At 46.4% G+C, this 22592-nt stretch overlaps 1 protein-coding gene across 5 annotated transcripts in view; it reads left to right on the top strand.

Moving 5' to 3' along the window:
* The window catches only part of LOC139235025 (AP2-associated protein kinase 1-like), a 138568-nt gene that overhangs the window by 57596 nt on the left and 58380 nt on the right, over positions 1 to 22592 (top strand). For all 5 annotated transcript variants that reach the window (XM_070866114.1, XM_070866116.1, XM_070866115.1 and 2 more), the window contains exons 7-12: positions 475 to 607; positions 1689 to 1792; positions 3058 to 3137; positions 6965 to 7119; positions 12927 to 13474; positions 21700 to 21920. In XM_070866114.1, coding sequence (XP_070722215.1) covers positions 475 to 607; positions 1689 to 1792; positions 3058 to 3137; positions 6965 to 7119; positions 12927 to 13474; positions 21700 to 21920 — 1241 coding nt within the window. The remainder of the gene's footprint in view (positions 1 to 474; positions 608 to 1688; positions 1793 to 3057; positions 3138 to 6964; positions 7120 to 12926; positions 13475 to 21699; positions 21921 to 22592) is intronic.

A 22592-nucleotide genomic window follows, 5' to 3' on the forward strand; every position in this document is an offset into this window, starting at 1 on the left:
GCCCTGGTACAGCGTGTACATGGACATACACACACACCCACGTACAGTTTTTTTTTTATGCAGCAGCCTAAAGACAATGTTTGGCTGTCGGCTTTTTCAGTTCCTAAAATTGCTGGGCTTCCCCCCACCCTCCCCAACCCCCTCTGAAAAAGGACTGGTTTGGAACCAAGCAGGGCTTGGCAAGTGCAGGAGCGACCCGATCACCTGGGGCATCTCTGGTTGGATACTGTTCAGCCCAAAGCTCTTCCTATTTTCAACACTTGCTTTGCATCTCCTATCTCGTGAGCAAAACACATGGCCCATTTTTTTTAAAACTTGCTTCCAAAATCTTCGATGTAAGACTCTAGTTTTTTCAGTCATTAAAGCCAATTGCCCTGAAGACAACTGGTAATGGTTCGTTAACTCTGGAAAATCAGCTAGCCTTTGTCTCTCTCGCTCGGAGTCTGGTCATGACGCTGTTTCTTTCTGTTTCAGGCACTCGGATGTTTACTGTACAAACTCTGTTTTTTTACACTACCATTTGGAGAAAGCCAGGTTGCAATCTGCGATGGGAGCTTCACAATTCCAGACAACTCCAAGTACTCCAGCGAGATGCACTGCCTAATAAGTACGCACTGTTAAACTTTTCCGTCTTTTTCCTCTTCAGTTTCTGCTGAGGTCTATTTTGAGATTAGTTAACAGATTATGATCGGTTTCCGACATGCAGCGGGTCAGGCAGCGTCTGGAGAGAAACAGAGTTAATGTTTCAGGTCGATGACCCTTCGTCAGAACTGGCGAATGTTCAAAAAGAACAGATTCTTAAGGAGCGCTGGCGTTTGGCAGTTCTGTAAAAGTAAAGTGAAGGGATGTATGTTCAAGGTTAGAAAGAAGGAAAGATTTGCAATTTATATAACTCCTTTTACGACCACTGGACATCCCAAAGTGCTTTACAGCCAATGAAGTACTTTTTGAAGTGTAGTCACTGTTGTAATGCGGGAAACGTGGCAGCCAATTTCCGCACAGCAAGCTCCCACAAACAGCAATGTGAGAATGACAAAATAATCTGTTTTAGTGATGTTGATTGATGGATAAATATTGGCCCCAGGACACTGGGGATAACTCCCCTGCTCTTCAAAATAGTGCCGTGGGATCTTTTACATCCATCTGAGAGAGCAGACGGGGCTTATTGTCTCATCTGAAAGCTGCCACCTCCCTCAGCACTGCACTGGCGTGTCAGCCTAGATTTATGTGCTCAAATCCCTGGAGTGGGACTTGAACCCACAGCCTTCTACTCAGATCATGGGCCCTTCCCGGTGGGCCAATGCAAATGGGGATTGTTTGAGGCCTGGGAGAAGGGTGGAGCTGGGTGAAGGTCTGGTGTGGGAATGTTGCTGGGACCAGGGTGTAACTGAACCGGGGGAACCAAGTGAAATAACGGCAATGCTCGGGTATGCAGACTGCGGTGGCTGATTTCATATCTGGAGTTGTGTGCGAGAATGGTCCCTTTGCACCCGTCTCCAAGGTGTTCTCTATAGCGGGGTTGGGGATGAAGCTATGTGAATAAACATGCTTAAAATCGAAAATGCAATGTGGCTCTGACCGTGCAAGGTCAAAACGGTTTTCCAGTGGGACAGAGAGCGCGCGCTTGATGTTTCCTGAATCCTGATGCTGGTGTGAAATAGTTTGCTGATGGTGATTTCACTTTGCAGGATTCATGCTCGAGCCAGATCCAGACAAGAGACCCGACATTTACCAGGTGTCCCACTTTGCGTTTAAACAGATCCGGAAGGAGTGCCCTGTGCAGAATGCCGCTGTAAGTCCAGAAATAATTTGAAATCGGAGTTGTGTTAATATCACATGCAAAATGTCCCATTAAACTGTGATGTCCCACTCACAACCAATGCACGTGCTTTAAAGACAGACGGCGCTGTGGTGGTATGTCGTGGTTTGGTGCTAGTGCACTGTGTCGTGGAATTGAGACACCCCCGGCTTGTGCGAGACCACACCCTGGAGCACTGCGTACAGTTTTGGCCTCCTTATTTAAGGAGGGATGTACTTGCGTTAGAGGCAGTTCAGAGAAGGTTCCTGAGGCTGATTCCTGAGATGAAAGGATTGTCTTATGAAGAAAGGTTGAGTAGGTTGGGCCTCTACTCATTGGAGTTTAGAAGACTTCGAGGTGATCGTATTGAAACGTAGACGATTCTGAGGGGCTCGACAGGGTAGGTGAAGAGAGGATGTTTCCCCTCGTGGAGGAATCTAGAACTCGGGAGCATAGTTTCTGAATAAGGGGTCGCCCATTTAAAATGGAGATGAGGAGCAATTTCTCCTCTGAGGATAGTGAATCTTTGGAATTCTCTACCCCTGAGAACTATGCAGGCTGGGCCATTGAATATATTTAAGGTGGAGATAAGACAGATTTTTGAAGGATAAGGGAGTAAAGGGTTATGGGAAGCGGGAAGGGGAGTTGAGGCCAAGATCAGATCAGCCATGATATTAAATGGCGGAGCACGCTCTAGGGGCCAAATGGCTGACTCCTCCTATTTCTTTTGTTTTCGTGCACATGAGTCTTCATGTGATGAGTTCCGTACCTTGTCCGAAATCGGACAGAACCCTCGCAGTTCAAAGTAAGTTACTTACCGTGCATTAGTACCATATGGTCTGCAACAGCAGCGAGTGGAGCCATAATATACTGGCTTGTAACTGGAAAGTTGCCTCTGGTGTTTCACAAATCCAGCAGCCTGTTTAGTGATGAACTGTGCCTGAAAGATGTGTGTAGAATTGAAGTGCCGTACTGATGCATATAAAATGTCAAGAACAATTGTGGTTCTTTAATAGGTTCAGGGAACAGAATTAACCTGGTGCACACTCCCGTGGACATCCAATTGGTCTCTTTTGAGAGACAATGTTCAAAGCGTTCCAGGCTTATATGAACCCAAAGTCACTAGACTCGCTGGTTTGATTCGGGAAAGAGAGAAAAATGTGAGGAATCGCGTTCAGTCCTCGATTCTTGAGCTGTGGCGAAATAATGTGCTAGTTCCTTGATTTTGCTATTGATGTAACGATAGCTTTGTTTCACAGAACTCTCCCATTCCAGTCAAGCTTGTTGAACCAGTAAAAGCCAGTGAAGCTGCTGCTAAGAAGACACAGCCCAAGGCGAGGTTAGCTATTTGATACATCATCTTGCATATGATTAAGTGGAGGAGGTGCTTGCCTGTAACTGTTAGTGATTTTGAAAAAGCAGTGCTAGGCTCTTGGGTTTGGTATTTAATCTGTCTTTTTGGGGGAGGGGGAATCTTCTAAATGCACGGACTACAGATGAGGCATTGCCAAACATTTTGGGGTAGTTTTGGGTTAGCCTTGTTTTTGGCTCAATGGGTACGCGCACTCGCCTTTAAACCGTTCTGAGGCTATATGGACCCAAAATCGCCAGACTCAGTGGTTTGATTCGGGAAAGAGAAAAATGTAAGGAATCACGTTCAGTCCTCGACACTTGAGCTATGGCAAAATAATGTGCTTGTTCCTTGATTTTGGGGTTATTTTGGCTCAGTCGCACTCTCGCTTCTGAGTCAGAAGGTTGTGGGTTCAAGTCCCACTCCTGAGACTTGAGCACAAAAATCGCGGCTGACACTCCCAGTGCAGTGCTGAGGGAGTGCTGCACTGTCGGAGGTGCCGTCTTTCAGATGACACATTAAACCGAGGCCCCGTCTGCTCTCGGGTGGACGTAAATGATCCCATGGCATTATTTCAAAGACGAGCAGGGAAGTTATCCCCAGGGTCCTGGGCCAATATTTATCCCTCAATCAATATAACAAAAAAAACCAGATGGTCTGGTCATTATCACATTGCTGTTTGTGGGAGCTTGCTGTGTGCAAATTGGCTGCCACGTTTCCTACATTACAACAGTGACTACTCTCCCCAAAAAAGTTTTTCTTTGGCTGTAAAACGCTTTGAGGAGTCCGGTGGTTGTGAAAGGCGCTATATAAATGCAAATCTGTTCTTTCTTTACCCTGACCACAATTGAGTTTACCTCCCTCCAGAGAACTGACTCTGCCTCACAGATGTGGCTGGCCTCCATGAGCCAGCCCAGACAATAAGCTCTGGCAGGCTACTTAGTCGGATCTTCACAGTGTCCACAGAGATCTTTCCCAACAGGGAAAAGCAATTTATAACCGTGCCTTAATGCATCTCCAACATGATTCATGTGCAATTAATTACTTTGAAATGCAGTAGCTGATGGATGTGCAGACAAATGTACAGGTCATTACCTTCTCTGTCTCTGGTGCAGTCTTGCTCTCGCTATCTTCCCCCAGCTTCATAAATATTGCTGGGCACGTGACTGAACTGGTTTCACAAAGGAAAGATATGCGTGCGTGTACGTATTCATCGTTCATGCCTTCAGATGGCCCCAAGGTGACTTCGTTGGCAATTTATTATTGTGAAGTGTGGTCACGTTGTGGTGTCGGTAGATGCGGCGATCAAATTTGTGCACAGCAGGATCCCACTGCGACGATGACCAGTTCGTTTGGTGTTTGGTGATGGTAGTGGTTGAGAGACCAACGCTGGCCAGGGCCCAGGGAGACTTCCTCTGCCCCTCTTTGAAGAGTGCCATGGCGTCATTTACGGCGCAATTGCACAGGCAGACTGGAGGCTTGAGTGGAGCATCAACGCCGGCATGGACTGGTGGGGCCCAATGGGCCTGTTTCTGTGCCGTATATCCTAAGTAATATGAAAGAAAGATGGACCCGCCTTTCATGACCTCGATTCCTCCCAAAGTGCGCTACAGCCAATGAAGTACTTTTTGATGTGTAATCACTGTTGTAATGTAGGAAACAGCAGCCAATTTGTGCACAGCAAGCTCCCAGAAACAGCATCATGATAATGACTGGATAATCTGTTTTTGTTATGTTGATTGAGGGATAAATATTGGCCCCAGGACACCGGGGATAACTCCCCTGCTCTTCGAAATAGTGCCGTGGGATCTTTTACATCCACCCGAGAGAGAAGACGGATTCCTCGGTTTAACGTCTCATCCGAAAGACAGCACCTCCGACAGTGCAGAGCTCCCTCAGCACTGCACTGGAGTGAGAGCCTAGGTTTATGTGCTCAAGCCCCTGGAGTGGTACTTGAACCCACGACCTGACTCGGAGGAGAGTGGCGCTGCCCAATGAGGCACAGCTGACACTACTGCACTGACCCTGTGATAGAAGGATAGGGGAACAGGGTGGACACATGGCATTAGGACTACAGCTCAGGTAGAGGATAAAGATCAACACGAACTGATTGGGCCATTTCCGTGTTGTAATTTCTAGGCCATTAAGTAGAGTTGTGAAGCAAAATGTCCTCAAAGTGTAGGCAGTTAGAAGGAGGGAGTGCATGACGGATAAGATCACAAAAGGACAAATTGAATCCAACGGTTTTGTGCCCAGAGACATTGAACACAAAAGCAAGGAGATAATGAACTTGTACAAGATCTTGGTTCGGCCGCAGACTGAGTATTGTTACAGTTCTGACCCCATTAAAGAAAACTATAGAGAAGGTACAGCATAGATTCACTCCGATGTTACCAGCAATTGAGGGGTTTACGGTTATGAAGAGCAACACTTTTGATTCGAACTGAGAAGGTGGAGGTGACATATTGGCGTTCTTCCAGATTTTGAAGAATTGTGATGAGGTGAACACTGATTGATTTTTTGTTCTCACTGGTCAGTGAAATGGTAACCAGAAGGCACAAAAATTCTGATCTTGAACTGTTCTTTATGCAGAGTGTAAAATTCTCTGCCGCATTGTTGAAGCAGTGGCTGTGTGTGCACTCTTATCAACGGGAATTAATTGCTTGAAAAATAGGAATATTAAAGCTTATGAGGGATGAGAGGAGAGTGGGATTAGACCAGGTTGTTAATGTGGAGAAAACAGCGGTGAGAGTGGTCTGTACCATTCGATGATCCCCATTCTGTGGCTGAGTGTTAGTTTTTTTTTTTATTCGTTTACGGAATGTGGATGTCGCTGGCAAGGACAGCATTTATTGTCCATCCTGAATTGCCCTCGAGAAGGTGAGTAGCGGTATGTTACAACTGAGTGACTCGCTCGGCCATTTCAGAGGGCAGTTAAGAGTCAACTCATTGCTGTGGATCTGGTGTCACACACAGGCCAGACCGGGCAAGGACGGCAGATTTCCTTCCCTAAAAGGACAGGAAGTGAACCAGAGAGGTTTTTAATGACAATCCGATTGTTTCATGTTCACCATTACTGATACTAGCTTTTTAATACCAGATTTATTTAATCTAAATTCCCCAGCTGCCATGGTGGAATTTGAACTCTTGTCCCCAGATCATTAGTCCAGGCCTCTGGATTACTATAATAAAAACAGTAAATGCTGGAAATCTCAGCGGGTCAGGCAGCATCTGTGGAGAGAAACAGAGTTAACGTTTCAGGTCTGTGACCCTTCGTCAGAACTGGTAAAAGTTCGAAGTTAATAGATTGTTGAGGGAAGTGCAAGGGTCAGTGAAAGGCGGAGGGGAGGAGAGGAAAGAACAAAAGGGAAGGTCTGTGATAGGCTGGAAGGCAGGAGAGATTTGAGGGATGATGGGCCAAATTGAGATGGTAATGGCACAAGTTAGGAAACAAAAGATGAGTCCAGATAGGGTGTGAATGGTGGAATAATTACCAGCTGCCCTGGGAGAAAAAATATGTAACGGGGTGGGGGGTGGGGGGGCGGATGGGGGTTGTAAAAGAGAGGAATGGAAACAAAATATGGTCAGAGGTTATGGTCGGAAATGTAAATACAACATTTACTGGATTGCTAGTCCAGTAACCTAGCCACTATGCTACCGTACCCTGTATTTGTGTCGCCTGCACTCGTCCTGATCAAGACTGCAGCTTTTAAAAAATAAAATAAAAAAATAGGGGAAAGAGAGAGAGATGCATGTTGTGATGTGTTGAGTTTTTGTATCTGTTTCGTAGATTAAATGTTGTCCTCTCTTCTCAGGCTCACAGACCCGACTCCTCCCACTGAGACCTCGATAGCCCCCCGCCAGAGGCCAAAAGCTGGGCAGGCTCCAGCCAACCCTGGGATGTTGCCGATTCAGCCGGCTCTGACACCGCGAAAGAGGCCATCAACCCAGGCAGTCATACCACCAGCAGGTCTGAGCTACGCGTGTTCTCTGTAGTTTGTTGCCATCCGGGCTGTTTACCGCTAGCCTGGGTATTGTTTTAAGAATGTAAGGAATAAGCGCAGGAGTCGGCCCTTCGAGCCTGCTCTGCCATTCAGTAAGATCTTGGCTGATCTGATCTTGGCCTCAACTCCACTTCCCTACCCGCTCCCCATAACCCTTCACTCCCTTATCGTTTAGAAATCTGTCTGTCTCTCCATCTTTCAATATATTCAGTGACCCAGCACTCATTGCTCTTGAGCCTTCAGATAAGCTTTAGAAGTTCGTAATGTTCATGGATAACATTTTGATTCCTTCTTGGTCAACAAGTATAAAAACATAGAAAATAGGTGCAGGAACAGACCATTCAGCCCTTCGAGCCTGCACCGCCATTCAACATGATCATGGCCGATCATGCAACTTCAGTACCCCTAAAAAATAAATTCAGAAGTATAATCGATACAGCGGTAGAGTTTCTGCATTGGTGCAGTCAGAAGTCCAATTTCGAAGTGAAGTTATGGTTCAAGTTTCTGCTCAAACTCCTTTGCATAATCACAAACGTAAAATCTTCCATGAACCACCGCAATCTGGCAGCGTTATTTATTTTTTTCCGCCTTGCATTAAAAAAAATGTTTGAGTGGTAACCTGTTGCAGTTTTATTAAGAGTTAAAAATAGTTTCATCACAAAAAAAAATAATATTTTTTCAGTGTCTCTTCCACCACCTGTGATTAACCTGATTTTAAATGACTGAAAATAACTTTTTAAATTCTGTACAATAACCATTTTCAAGTTTCATGGGTGTACATTAGTAAATTAAATATTCTTTAATATTTAACTTTTAAAAGGTGCCTATTTGGCTTAATTTTAAGAGCCTTCTTGAAAGGCAACAAACTGAATTAGCAGAAACTCCACATTTTTAATTCGATTTCGGGACATGACCAATTTGAGCTGGGCCTTTTTCCAGTTCGATGTTCTTTAAACCAACGCAAAAAATCGTAGAAACTCACTTTTCCCTGATTATAATCACTCAACCGTTGGCTCCATGCCATCTGTTGGTAGGCCTTAAGCTCTGGAACTCTCTGCCTCTCTACCTCTCTTTCCTCCTTCAAGACGCTCGTTAAAACCGACCTCTTTACCAAGCTTTTGGTCACCTGCGCCAATTTCTACTTATGCGGCTCGGTGTCAAAACTTTTATAGCACAGTACTCCTGTGAAGCGCCTTGGGACGTTTCACTACGTTAAAGGTGCTATATAAATACAAGTTGTTGTTGGCCAATTTCGGGAGAATTGCGCGGAAACTCTACCCCTAGTATTTAAGCTCTCTTGTGGTTAAGACACTGGCAGTAGGTTATTCAATGCCTTGCACCAGGAATGGGCAAGGCAAGCAATCAGACTGGTCACAGCAACGCTTCCAGGCGAGTCTGCAAATTGACATCAGGCACTTCCTCACCAGGGGGAGCCATGTTGGCTGTGTTGATCCATTAAGCTCATTGTTCGACAACGCCTTGCTGCTGTGTACAGAGTGATATTGGGAGCGGTCTGGGAGCATTGGTTGTTTGCCTTGCCTCTCAGCTGCCAAAAGGTGCCGGATGTGAATGAGACAATTGAAGAGCAGAGGAAAGAAAGACTTGGATTCATATGGCACCTTTCGCGACCACCGGATGTCTCAAAGCGCTTTACAGCCAATGAAGTATTTTGGAGTGCAGTCACTGTTGTAATGTGAGAAGATCTGTGCTCATCGACTGACAAGGCGCTGCAATTCTTGGAGAAACAACAATCTTAGATTGAAGGAATTGGTTGTTCAATGCACATGCCAGAATAACTTGGCCAACAGTAACTTTAATTCCAGCAGTGAATTCCCCCTTGTTGGAAATAACAAACTTCAAAATCACACATGTGTATCCAACATTTTCTATCTTGCTGTCAAAGCAATTATGGCCCACTTAATATGCAATTAGCCATGTGGCATTATTAAATTAAACTGTCAAAACCCATTTGACTCCATTCAGTTCTTTTCCATATCTTGGGCGTCTCAGCTCCATGTGTTTAAAAACACTGGAATAGTTTACTACATAGTTTTCTGTTTTTGTTTCACCCATTTCCTTTAACGCCTATGTCTCGAGTTGTTGATTGATGTAGAGACCCTCCGATTTAGTATATATATCAGGGTGATGTCTAACGGCTAGTTCTAGATCCTGTGTTCATTTCTTAGTTTTGACGTGTCACGCTCTTCCCATGTTCGTTGCTGGTTGTTGCACAATTTTGACTCCATCATCATCATCGGCAGTCCCTCGGAATCGAGGAAGACTTCCTTCCACTCTTAGCATGAGTCCTTAAGTGGCTGAACAGTTCAATACGCGAGCCACAGTCCCTGTCACATGTGGGACAGACAGTCATCGAGGGAAGGGGTGGGTGGGACAGGTTTGCCGCACGCACTTTCTGCTGCCTGCGCTTGGTTTCTGCATGCTCTCGGCAATGAGACTCGAGGTGCTCGGCGCCCTCCCAAATGCACTTCCTCCACTTCGGGCGGTCTTTGGCCAAGGTGTCGGTGGAGATGTTGCACTTTATATCAGGGAGGCTTTGAGGGTGTCCTTGTAATGTTTCCACCGCCCTCCTTTGACTTGTTTGCCGTGAAGGAGTTCTGAGTAGAGCACTTGCTTTGGGAGTCTTGTGTCAGGCATGCAAACAATGTGGCCTGTCCAGCGGAGCTGATCAAGTGTGGTCAGGGCTTCAAGGCTGGGGATGTTGGCCTGGACGAGAGCGCTAATGTTGGTGCGTCTGTCCTCCCAGGAGATTTGTAGGATCTTGCGGAGACATCGTTGATGACAAGTGAATACAGCAAAGTAGGGATTTCAGACATCTATAGTTATAGAATCGTAGGCATTTATGGCACAGAAGGAGGCCATTCGGCCCGTCGTGTCCGTGGCGGATGACAAAGAGCTAACCAGCCTAATCCCACTTTCCAGTTCTTGATTCGTAGCCGTGTAGGTTGCGGCACTTGAAGCACATATACAAGTTGCACCTTGAGAGTTATCCCTGGTGTCCTGGCTAATATTTATCCCTCAGTCAACATCACAAAAAACAGATTACCTGCTCATTATCACATTGCAATGTGTGGGAGCTTGCTGTGCACACATTGACTGCCGCGTTTCCCACATTACAACAGTGACTACACTCCAAAAGTACTTCGTTGGTTGTAAAGCGCTTTGAGACGTCCGGTGGTCGTGAAAGGCGCTATATAAATGTAAGTCTCTCTTTCATTACATAGTCAAATGAAATATCACCCTCGCTGTCCATTCTCTGTCGTCAAAGTTTTATCCATTGCAGACTTCAGACCCGCCAATCCCTCCTTCATTTAGTATTTCAGAGGACTTCTCAAATGTGGGATTACCCACCAACCGTTTCAGGCGGGAGAAGACCGCCAGTCTATTAGCATGCTGCTCTCCCCTCTTGCCCCCAAATTCTCACTCCGTTGTATTTTCCCTTGCCCCTATTTTATTGATGCTAATGTTATAAAAAGACTTAGATTTATATAGCAGCTTTCCCGACTACCAGCTGTCCCAAAGCGCTTTACAGCCAATGAAGTACTTTTGGAGTGTAGTCACTGTTGTAATGTGGGAAACGCTGCCCCCAATTTGCACACAGCAAGCTCCCACAAACAGCAATACGATAATGACCAGATGATCTGTTTTTTTTTGTTATGTTGATTGAGGGATAAATATTGGTCCCAGGACACCGGGGATAACTCCCCTGCTCTTCTTCGAAATAGTGTCATGGGATCTTTTACATCCACCTAAGAGGGCAGAAAGGGCCTCGGTTTAACGGCACTTCCGACAGTACAGTGCTGCACAAGGGAGTGTCGGCCTCAATTTTTGTGCTCAAGTCCCTGGAGTGGGACTCGAACCCGCAACCTTCTGACTCAGAGGCTGAGCCCCAGCTGACACTATGAATGCACCTCTTCATTCTAAGCAAATATATCTTCCTGCACTTTGTCCCTCCTTTTCACATCCTTCCTGTGATGAAATTAAAACTTGTCTCACTATTTCCTTCGTTCTTACAAGGAACCAAAAACTATGGGCATTCCTTAGCTCTGTCTCCCCGTGCCTTTTTCAATGTACAGGTTTTTAAAACTTGTCGTTGCCTAGCAACCTTCTGATGATTTATGTTATGTCTCCTCTACTGTTTACAACCTTGATGGCAGCATGAAGGGCCTGAGTCCTTCATTCGGGTTGCTCGATTTAAAACTTAGTAAAACGTCCCAAGGCGCTTCACAGGAGTGTTTTTAAGACTAAACAAATAGATTTGACACCGAGCCCCATAAAAAGAATTATGGGCAGGTGACCAAAAGCTTGGTCAAGGAGGCAGGTTTTGAGAAGTGCCTTAAAGGAGGGCGGAGAGGTTTAGGCAGGGAGTTCCAGAGCTTAGCGCCCAGGCAGCTGAAGGCACGGCCACCGATGGTTGAGCGATTTTCATCAGGGATGCTCAAGGGGGCCAAATTTGAGGAGTGCAGACATCTCTTGGGGTTGTGAGGTTGAAGGAGATTAGAGATAGGGAGAGGCGAGGCCACGAGGGATTTGTGAACAAGCAATTGCTATTCAGTGTGATGTTTTTCTTGAAAGATTTTGCAGTTAAGTTAGGAGGATTTCAATTACATTCTAGAAGTTGCATCCCACCCCTCTGTATTTGCTTTAGATGGAGAGCTGCCTTGGTTTATGCAGATCCCGTTCTGCAGCACCATTTACTTTATCATTCACTGAATTACTGTCTGCAGAATAGCACATAACGCATTACTTACATTGCTACAATAAAACGAGCAGCAGGCCAAGACATAACTCAACTGTCAGGACATCAAGTTAAGTACAGAATATTAAGGTATCTACTGTGGCTGTCTTCCATAGAAAAGAAGGAAAGACTTGCATTTATATAGCGCCTTTCACAACCGCCGGACATCTCAAAGCACTTTACAGCCAATGAAGTACTTTTGGAGTGCAGTCACTGTTGTAATGTGGGAAACATGGCAGCCAACTTGCGTACAGCAAGTTCCCACAAACAGCAATGTGATAATGACCAGATAATCTGTTTTTTTTTGTTATGTTGATTGAGGGATAAATATTGGCTCCAGGACACCGGGGAGAACTTCCCCCTGCTCCTCTTTGGAAATAGTGTGGGATCTTTTACATCCACCTGAGAGGGCAGACGGGGCCTCGGTTTAATGTCTCATCCGAAAGACGACACCTCCGACAGTGCAGCACTCCCTCAGCACTGCACTGGGAGTGTCAGCCTAGATTTATGTGCTTAAGTTCCTGGAGTGGGACTTCAACCCACAACTTTCTGGCTCAGAGGCGAGTGTGCTGCCCACTGAGCCACAGTTGGACCTTTAATGTCCAGTAACCATCATCTGTCCAAGTGGCACTGATCTGGCAGTGCAGTGCGTTCCAGATCTTCACAACCCTCTGCGAAGGAAGTTCTCCTCATTTCCCTCTGGTGCTTTTGCCAATTGTTTTAAGTCTATGACCTCTGGTTACTGACCCACTTTCCAGGAGAAGCCGTTTTTCCCCACTTGCTGCTCGATCAAAAACCCTCAATCATTTTTAATACCTCTATTAAGACCTGCGCTTAAAATTTTCCGAAGCATAATGGTGTGAAATAAGTTCGATTCACCAGTTCCGATTTTTCTACTGAGTCAACAGGTTGAAATACATTTAAAATGGGAGTTTGGATAAGGTCAGGATTTTAATAAAGTCTGTTTAAGAATGTGCCGTTTCCAAATCTCTCTTTCTCCCCTCCACCTTTCTCCAGGTATCGTTCTAGGCAGCGGTCACAACACTCAGCCCTCCGGCCTACAGCAGCCTCCTCAGCAACCGAAACCTCAGTTGCAGCAGCCGCAACTGCAGTTGCAGCAGCCGCAACTGCTGCTGCAGCAGAAGCAGCCTCCAGCGGCAGCAGTGGTGCAGCAGAAGCAGCCTCCAGCGGCAGCAGTGGTGCAGCAGAAGCAGCCTCCAGCGGCAGCAGTGGTGCAGCAGAAGCAGCCTCCAGCGGCAGCAGTGGTGCAGCAGAAGCAGCCTCCAGCGGCAGCAGTGGTGCAGCAGAAGCAGCCTCCAGCAGCAGCAGTGGTGCAGCAGAAGCTGCCCCCAGCAGCAGTGGTGCAGCCCCCAGCAGCAGTGGTGCAGCAGAAGCAGCCCCAGCCGCCAGCATTGGTGCAGCAAAAGCTGCCTTCAGCAGCGGTGCAGTCTCCACCTGCCCCGCAACAGTCGCCCGTGCAGCCACAGCTCTTCCTGCAGCAACCGCAGCTCCTGCAGCAGCAACAGGTGTACTACCAACAGCAACAACAGATGATGGCTCAACAGGTAAATGTTGCAAATGCAGTGTCCGGAAACGATACTTGCAATTAACATTGTGTTTATGGCAGAATGCTGAATTTCGAGTGAACAATTTTCTGCTTTTGGTTCTCCACCCTCCTCCTCGCTCAAATCTTTTTCTTGCCTTTGGGTAAGGATAATCCAACAGTATAGCTCCTTCTACGGTTAGTGTTCCCTCTTGTCACCTTTCCAGGAAATATATGGAAATTGTGTTGGAAAGCAACATTGCCCCCACAAATCTGCCTCTTCGAAATACCCCACACTCTCCCAAGACCGGCAGATAACCCTGGTGAGAAAAGCCTTTGTTTAACATAAATAATGGCCACTCTTTGATTTATTTCAGGTTATCACTGGCTCATTTGTTGGGAATGCTAATCAAAATTTCAGGCCAGTATAGCCCCTCCGACTTCTTGCTGAGTTCATGGTTTCAGTCGAGGTGCATCTGATCTTGCTCGCGTTCATAAGAACATAATAAATAGGAGCAGGAGTCGGCCATTCAGCCCCTCGGGCCTGCTCCGCCATTCAGTAAGGTCATGGCTGATCTGATCTCGGCCTCAATTCTACTTCCCTTCCCGCTTCCCTTGACTCCCTTATCATTCAAAGAAATCTGTCGCTGTCTCCACCTGGTAGGTGAGAACTTCCAGGGTGTGTCAGTGACGCTGGTTTTATGAGGTCCGCTGCTGTGGAGACGCACGTCGGCTGAGATCATCAGATCAGAGAACCTGTGGAATTCTCTACCGCAGAAAGTTGTTGAGGCAAGTTTGTTGGATATATTCAAAAGGGAGTTAGATGTGGCCCTTACGGCTAAAGGGATCAGGGGGTATGGAGAGAAAGCAGGAATGGGGTACTGAAGTTGCATGATCAGCCATGATCATATTGAATGGTGGTGCAGGCTCGAAGGGCCGAATCGCCTGCTCCTGCACCTACTTTCTATGTTTCATGCGCAGGAGGAGGCCATTTGGCCTGTCGTACCTGTGCTGGCTCTGTGAAGGAGTAGTTGTGTTTCGTTTCCCATCCACGCTCTTTGTCCATAACCCTGTAAGTTCCTCCTCATCAAGTACCTGTCCAACTCCCTTTTAAAAATGATTTACTCCATATCCCGACAACTCTTGAATGGAAAAAAAAATTCCTCTCATCTCCCTTCTAGATCTCGTGTGAATGATTTTAAATCTATGGTTATTGAACCCAAGCGCCAGAGGGAATAATGTTTCTCACTATCAAATATAGGTCTAGTCTACTCTTGTCTAGTCTACTATTGAGTAGACTAGGCCGATATTCTCCAGAGCTTAGAAGAATGAGAGGTGATCTCATTGAAACATACAAAATTCTTACGGGGCTTGACAGGGTAGATGCAGGGAGGTTGTTTCCCCCTGGCTGGGGAGTCGAGAACCAGGGATCACAGTCTTAGAATAAGGGGTCGGCCATTTAGGACTGAGATGAGGAGAAACTTCTTCACTCAGAGGGTGGTGAATCTTTGGAATTCTCTACCCCAGAGGGCTGGGGAAGCTCAGTCGTTGAGTATATTCAAGTCAGAAATTAAAGGAATCAAAGGATATGGGGATAGTGCAAGAAAAGGAAGTTGAGGTAGCCGATCAGACATGATCTCATTGAATGGCGGAGCAGGCTCGAGGGGCCGAATGGCCGACTCCTGCTCCTAATTCTTATGTTCTAAAACCTCTCGTCTTGAAAATCTCTTATCCTTCTTTGTTCCAAAGGGAACAGTCCTAACTTTCCAACTTCTCCTCATAACTGAAATCCCTCATCCCTGGCAACATCCTGATAAACCTCCTCTGTACCCTTTTTAAGGCCTTTACATCTTTTCAGAAGTGGGGTGCCCAGAACTGTCCCCCATACTCCAGCTGAGGGCAAACCAGTGATTTATAAAGTCCCAGCATGATCTCTGCTTTTTTATATTCTTTTCCTCTCTTTTTATAAACCCAAGTAACCCACATGCTTTTTTAACCACCTGATCAAGTTGCCCTGTCACCTTTAAGGATTTGTGAATATGAATACCAAGGTGTCTCTGTTCATCTACACTTTTGAAAATCGTGCCATTAATAGTATACTGTCTTTCCATATTAGTCCATGCCATGGCAAATGGCATGTTGGCTTTCATAGCTAGGGGATTTGAGTATAGGAGCAGGGAGGTCTTACTGCAGTTGTACAGAGCCTTGGTGAGGCCTCATCTGGAATATTGTGTTCGGTTTTGGGTCTCCTAATCTGAGAAAGGACGTTCTTGCTATTGATGGATTGCAGCAAAGGTTCACCAGACTGATTCCCGGGATGGCAGGACTGAGGAGAGACTGGATTGACTGGGCCTGTATTCATTGGAGTTTAGAAGAATGAGAGGGGATCTCATAGAAACATATAAAATTCTGACGGGACTGGACAGGTTAGATGCAGGAAGAATGTTCCCAATGTTGGGGAAGTCCAGAACCAGGGGTCGCAGTCTAAGGATAAGGGGTAAGCCATTTAGGACCAAGATGAGGAGAAACTTCTTCTTTCAGAGTTGTGAACCTGTGGAATTCTCTACCGCAGAGAGTTGTTGATGCCAGTTCGTTAGATATATTCAAGAGGGAGTTAGATATGGCCCTTACGGCTAAAGGGATCAAGGTGAATGGAGAGAAAGCAGGAAAGGGGTACTGAGGTGAATGATCAGCCATGATCTTATTTGAATGGTGATGCAGGCTCGAGGGGCCGAATGGCCTACTCCTGCACCTATTTTCTATGTTTCTCCCCAAAGTGCCTCACCTCACACTTCTATGCATTGAATTCCATCTGCCATGCTTCTGCCCATTTCACCATCCCGTCTGTCATCCTGACGCCTTTAACGCTTATTATTATCTACCACGTTGTCAAGTTTCATATCATCTTCACACTTTCATCATCATAGGCAGTCCCTTGAAGCCGAGGAAGACTTGCTTCCACTGCAAAAGTGAGTTCTCAGGAGACTGAACAGCCCAATACGGGAATTACAGTCTTTGTCGCAGGTGGGAAAGACAGTGGTTGAAGGAAAGGGTGAGTGAGGCGCCTGGTTTGCCGCACGCTCCTTCCGATGCCTGCCCTTGTTTTCTACATGCTGTCGGCAACGAGACTCTTCAAACTTTATAACGCTGCTCGCTACACCCGGGCCAAGGTGGTTGATAAAAAATTGCCAAGAGCCAGAACTAACCTTTGGGGAACACCAAATCTGGAAAACATTGATTTGCCCACCACCATCCTCTGCTTCCTGTAACGGAGCCAATTCGGTATCTATACCATTCCTGTCCTCTTCATTCCACGGGCTTCCACCATCTGAAGAAGCCTCCTGTGTGGCACTTTGTCCAATGCCTTGCGAAAGTCCATATATACAACATCCACTACGTTACCTTGATCAACCCATTCTGTTGCCTCACCAAAGAATACACTCAAGTTGGTACACCGAGAAAGGGAGCAATGATATAAAATCCTTCTGCAGGCTTAAAACCATTTAAAATATCAAATAACCTTTTAATATTGGACTTGATTTTTTTTTTCCCTCCCAAGTCATTCTACAAAGCATTCATGCGTAGTCCAGGAAGAATGTGTTAAACAGAGATAAGCAACTTCAGTGTTGAAATCAATCCAAATATTAAAATGGAGAAAAAGCATGGGAAACTCCTGATTTATTTTCTTAATTTTCAGAATCATTGGTCTAGTCTTTAATCTTCTGTTTCAGTTCATGTTTTTTTTTAATTTTGCGTGTTCAAATATCACTGTCAATTTGTCAGCTCGGTTTTAATGCCTGCTCAGTGTATACACAGACCCTGCACAGCGGCAGTGCATCAGCTGAGTGATGGATTGGCACTGGATGTTACACGCATTCAGTTGTCTCTGCAGCAAGTAGGTGGGCTGCTCGATACCATCCAGGACAAAGCAGCCCGCTTGACCAGCCCCCCCCCATCCACCGACTTCAACATTCACTCCCTCCACCACCGGCGCACCGTGGCTGCAGTGTGTACCATCTACAAGATGCACTGCAGCAATTCGCCAAGGCTTCTTCGGCAGCGCCTCCCAAACCCGCAACCTCTACCACCTAGGTCATCATCAGAGGCGGTTCCTCGAACGAGGGTGACTTGCTTCCACACCAAAAGGGATGAGTTCATAGATGTTTAATTGAAGGACCCGATATTCCAGTCCTGAATTCCAGGGGTGGAAGATGCCTGTGCGTGGATTTTTTTTTTTAAAACGTGTGGTGACCGTTGCACATCAGCCACCGCACCGGCTTGACAGAGCTAGGCCTTTATCCAGTGTCAAGGGTAAACCAGGAACCACCTAGAAAGACATGGGCAGCAGGCACACGGGAACACCACCACCTCCACGTTCTCCTGCAAGTCACACACCATCCTGACTTGGAAATATAATCGGCCGTTCCTTCATCATCGCTGGGTCAAAATCCTCCCGAACAGCACTGCAGGAGCACCTTCACCACACGGGACTGCAGCGGTTCAAGAAGGCGGCTCACCACCACCACCTCGAGGAATGGGCAATAAATGTTGGTCTCCCCAGCGACGCCCACATCCTGGAACTAATTTTTTTTTTAAATGTCCACTTGGCTCAACAGGTAGCACCCTTTGCTTTGGGTCGCAGAGCGAGATTGAGCACGTGATCCAGGCTGTGCCATTTTGAGTGAGTCCTCCCTGACTGGAGGTGACCACCTTTGGAGGAGGCGTGTATAACCAGGGCCTGCTCGGGTAGATGTTGAAGATCCCCTGGCACTTCTCCCAGTGTCCTGGCCACCGGGCCTCCCTTCACCAATAATACAAAAAAAGAGCAAGTCATTTTATTGCTTCGGGCATGACGTAGCTGACTCGAAATGGTTGCTGTGTTTATAAGAAATAGGAGCAGGAGTAGGCCATTTAGCCCCTCGAGCCTGCTCTGCCTTTCAATATAAGACACTGCACTACAAACAAGTTGTGTGAAGCATTTCAAGATGTTTTATCACAATAAGGCACTATAAATACAGCCTGTTTTAACCCTATCTACTTGCTGCAGAGATGTGCTTATCTGATTGCTGGCCTAGTTTTCCCATTGACATTCTGTGATCTAACACAAATACAGAGTCCATTGTCGTCCAGTCATGATTTGGGAATGGTGAAAATCCAGTCTTTTCAACTTGGTTATTCCTTGGTTTTCTTGCTCGATAGTTTTCTGGGGGGTTTTTTTGTTGTGTTTTTCACGTTGTTATTTTTTTTTAAGTTTTATTGCTTTGTTTTGGGTCTTTTTTTATTTGCATGTGTCCGTGCACCAGTACCACGTTCAGCAGCAAGCCATGCAACAGCAGATGATGCAGAGCTACTATCTCCAGCAGCTTGCCACAGCCATGCCGCTGACGCAGTCCGTGAGCCAGCAGGCTGCGACTGCCCTGTCACAGCAGAACGCCGCACTCCCGCAGCATGCCCCATTGCCCCCGCAGTAGCAACATGCTGCAGCACCACAAGCAGCCTCTCAGGAACAGGGAACGGTAAGAGTTTGCAAATGAATTGTTTACCCCTTGCATAACAGACGTTCCTATGAAGAGGAGTGGGTCATTCATTTTTTTTTTAAAAAGAGCATAGGATCTACGGCACAGAAACAGGCCATTCGGCCCAACCAGTCCATGCCGGCGTTTATACCCCACTCGAGCCTCCTCCTGTCTTTCCTCATCTAACTCTTATCAGCATAACCCTCTATTCCCTTCTCCCCCATATGCTTGTCCAACCTCCCCTTAAATGCATCGATACTATTCGCCTCAACCACTCCCTGTGGCAGCGAGTTCCACATTCTCACCACTCACCGGGTGAAGAAGTTTCTTCTGAATTCCCTATTGGATTTCTTGCTGACTATCTTATATTGATAACCTCTAGTTATGCTCTTCCCCACAAGTGGAAACATTCTCTCTGTATCCACTCGATCAAAACCTTTCATCATTTTAAAGACCACCATTTGGTCACCCTTTATCCTTTTCTTTTCAAGACCCAGCCTGCTCATTCTTTCCTCGGGAGAGTGAAATAGCAATACAATCAATTGTAACGTGTGAATTCAATATGGTACTGTGTTAGCTCAGCCTCCCCTTACCATTCTCCCACCAAGGTTGCTTGCATTAGCTCTGCTGGCTACTTCAAAACAAACTTGAGTGCTCAGTTGGCCCCTCTGCTAAGGGAAATAGGTCCTTCCTATCCATTCCACCTACCACACCTGCTTTTACCCCAAACCATCTGTAATTGTGGACTATATGCCAATTGAAGTTTTTGGATAAATATCCCTTGATCTCAAAAGGTTATCCAAAGCTTAGCTTTGTCCCATCTGTACAATCTTGGCCTGCTATTTCCTCCCCAGCCCAGTTCCCGACAACAGAACTCCATTACATCCCACGGAGCAATAGATGTTCTCCATCTTCACCCAACCCTATAATTCTCAAATCCTACTCCTATCCAGATGAATATCCAGATAATTTTTGATTCGGACAACTGCAGCTTTGGAAGGGGGAGGAAAAAATGACTTCCGGTCATCTCGGTTGAAGCTTGTTTACTCTTACCCTTGGCGCTTACTCTTGCCCTTGTGTCCTTTAGCTTTGCGCTTGCTGTCTAATTCAAATCAACATTGGCATACTGTATCCCTCTCAGCGTTGTAAAGAACTGGTTGGTAAGAAATTGATTTGGTAAAATCTTAATTGAGCTCTCCCTCCTGTGCATCAACTTGCTGACAGACAGACGAATGCCCTAAGTCTAGGTTCAAACACTGGGGCAAGGCCAGAGCCAGTGTTTTCTCCTGCCCCTCAGTTAAGAGGGTGGGAGAGGAATTTCACAGACTTGCCTCGCCTAATTGGCCTGGATTTTTAAAATATCTCCCCAGGCAATTACATGCTTCCGGGTGAGATGGGGAGTGTATGTATTGTGATGAATAAGGCATCACAACTGTATAGGAGAGGCTGGATGGACCATAGAAAGAAAGACTTGTATTTATATAGCGCCTTTGATGTCCACTGGACGTCGCAAAGTGCTTTACAGCCAATGAAGTACATTCGGTCTTTTCCAGTCTGTAATTTTTCTGATAATCGTAAATAAGGAAGGGGAAGTGAAAATAAGACTGTCCAATACTGCTTTTGGGTACAGGATGAACCTCCCTTATCCAGAACCCTTGGGACCTGGCCTGTTCTGGATAAGGGATTTTTCCGGACGAGGGGTGGTCACGTTAAATTGGATTGTACAGGTACTGAGCAAGGGGATAGCGGGGCTGGCTGGCTTGGGGCTGGGAGTGCAGCAGAGAGATCATGGTGGGGTGGGGGGGGGTGGGGTGTGGGGAAGAGGTGGTGGATCGTGGGGTCAGGCCAGCAATTGCGGGAGTCGGCAGCGCGGAAGGATTTCAATTTGTTTATGTTGGAGTTCTGTGCATGCGCCACCCAGTGGCTGGGAATGGTTCTGGTCGAGGGGTAGTTCCAGATAAGGGAGTTCTGGATAAGAGAGATTCAACCTGTACCTTAATTGGAAGGTTCACCAGACTGATTCCTGGGATGGGGGTATGGTCCTATGAGGAGAGATTGAGCAGACGAGGCCTATATTCTCTAGAGTTTAGAAGAATGAGAGGTGATTTCATTGAAACATACAAAATTCTTACAGGACTTGACAGGGTAGATGCAGGAGGATGTTTCCCCCTGGCTGGGGTCTCAGAATAAGGGGCCGGACATTTACGACTGAGGCGAGGAGAAACATCTTCACTTGGTGAATCTGTGGCATTCTCTACCCCAGAGAGCTGTAGGGGCTGGGTCATTGAATATATTTAAGGTGGAGATAGACAGATTTCTGAACGATAACTGAGTCCAGGGTTATGGGGAAGCAGAAAGGGAAGTGGAGTTGAGGCCAAGATCAGATCAGCCATTTTTGGATTTAAGGGAATCGAGGGATATGGGGATAGTGCAGGAAAGTGGAGTTGAGGTAGATGATCAGCCATGATATTTAACGGCGGAGCAGACTTGAGGGGCCGAGTGGCCTACTCCTACTCCGAATTCTTATGTTCTTATTTGAAAGTTAGGGGTTCCAGTCACTTTAGATAAGTAGGTGGTGATATCCGGGTAAACATCAGGGACAGCCGTTGAATTTGGAGATGTCCCAACAGTTGATCCTGACCTGAGCTTTTACAAAGATGTATTTTGACCAGTGATTGTGGGATGCTGGTGATGGGATGCGCTTAACGCTTTTTACCGCTTTCCCTTGCAGACCCAGATTCAGCAGCCGCCATCGCCACAAGTGGCGCCAAACCAGTCTCCGAAAATGGTGTCGGTGTCACTGACCCCTCCATCGTCTCCCAAGACTCAGCGTGCTGGCCACAGGAGGATCCTGAGCGACGTCACGTACAGCGCAGTCTTTGGGGTCCCAGTCAGCAAATCCACCCAGCTCCTGGCCGCTGCAGCCGCCGAAGCTGGTTTAAACAAATCCAAGTAGGTTCAATTTTAACTTCTTCAAATCAGTCAATATTTGAGTACCTGGCTTAATTACAATTATTTCCTGTCTCAATAGAATTACGTGGAGTGTTACAGCACAGAAACAGGCCACTCGGCCTAACAGGTCTGTTCCGGTGTTTATGTTCCACACGAGCTTCCTCTCACCTTACTTCATCTCTCACTATCAACACATTCCTATTCCTATTCCTTTCTCCCTCATGTACCGATCTAGTTTCCCCTTAAATGCATCTGTACTAATTGCCTCAACCACGCCATGAAAAAGAAAAGAAATGCCTTTCATGACCTCCAGACGTCCCATAGCGCATTACAACCAATGAAGTACTTTTTCAAGTATGGTCACTGTTGTTCTGCAGGAAAACCGCGGCAACCAATTTGCGCACAGCAAGCTCCCACAGACAGCAATGTGATAATGATCAGATAAAGTTTTTTTTTGTGATGTTGATTGAGGAATAAATATTGGCAGGACACTGGAGAGAACTCTCCTGCTCTTCTTCGAAATTGTTGCATGGGATCTTTTAGGTCAACCTGACATGTGGTAGGAACTTCCAAATTCACACTACTTTGGTAACTGGTACATGGGGCCATTCAAGTACCAGTCTGGACACGAAGTGTTGACAGGCTGTTCAACCCAATACCGCCCTCATTCTC

Source organism: Pristiophorus japonicus, chromosome 22 (assembly GCF_044704955.1).
Source record: "Pristiophorus japonicus isolate sPriJap1 chromosome 22, sPriJap1.hap1, whole genome shotgun sequence".
Classification (NCBI taxonomy): domain Eukaryota; kingdom Metazoa; phylum Chordata; class Chondrichthyes; family Pristiophoridae; genus Pristiophorus; species Pristiophorus japonicus.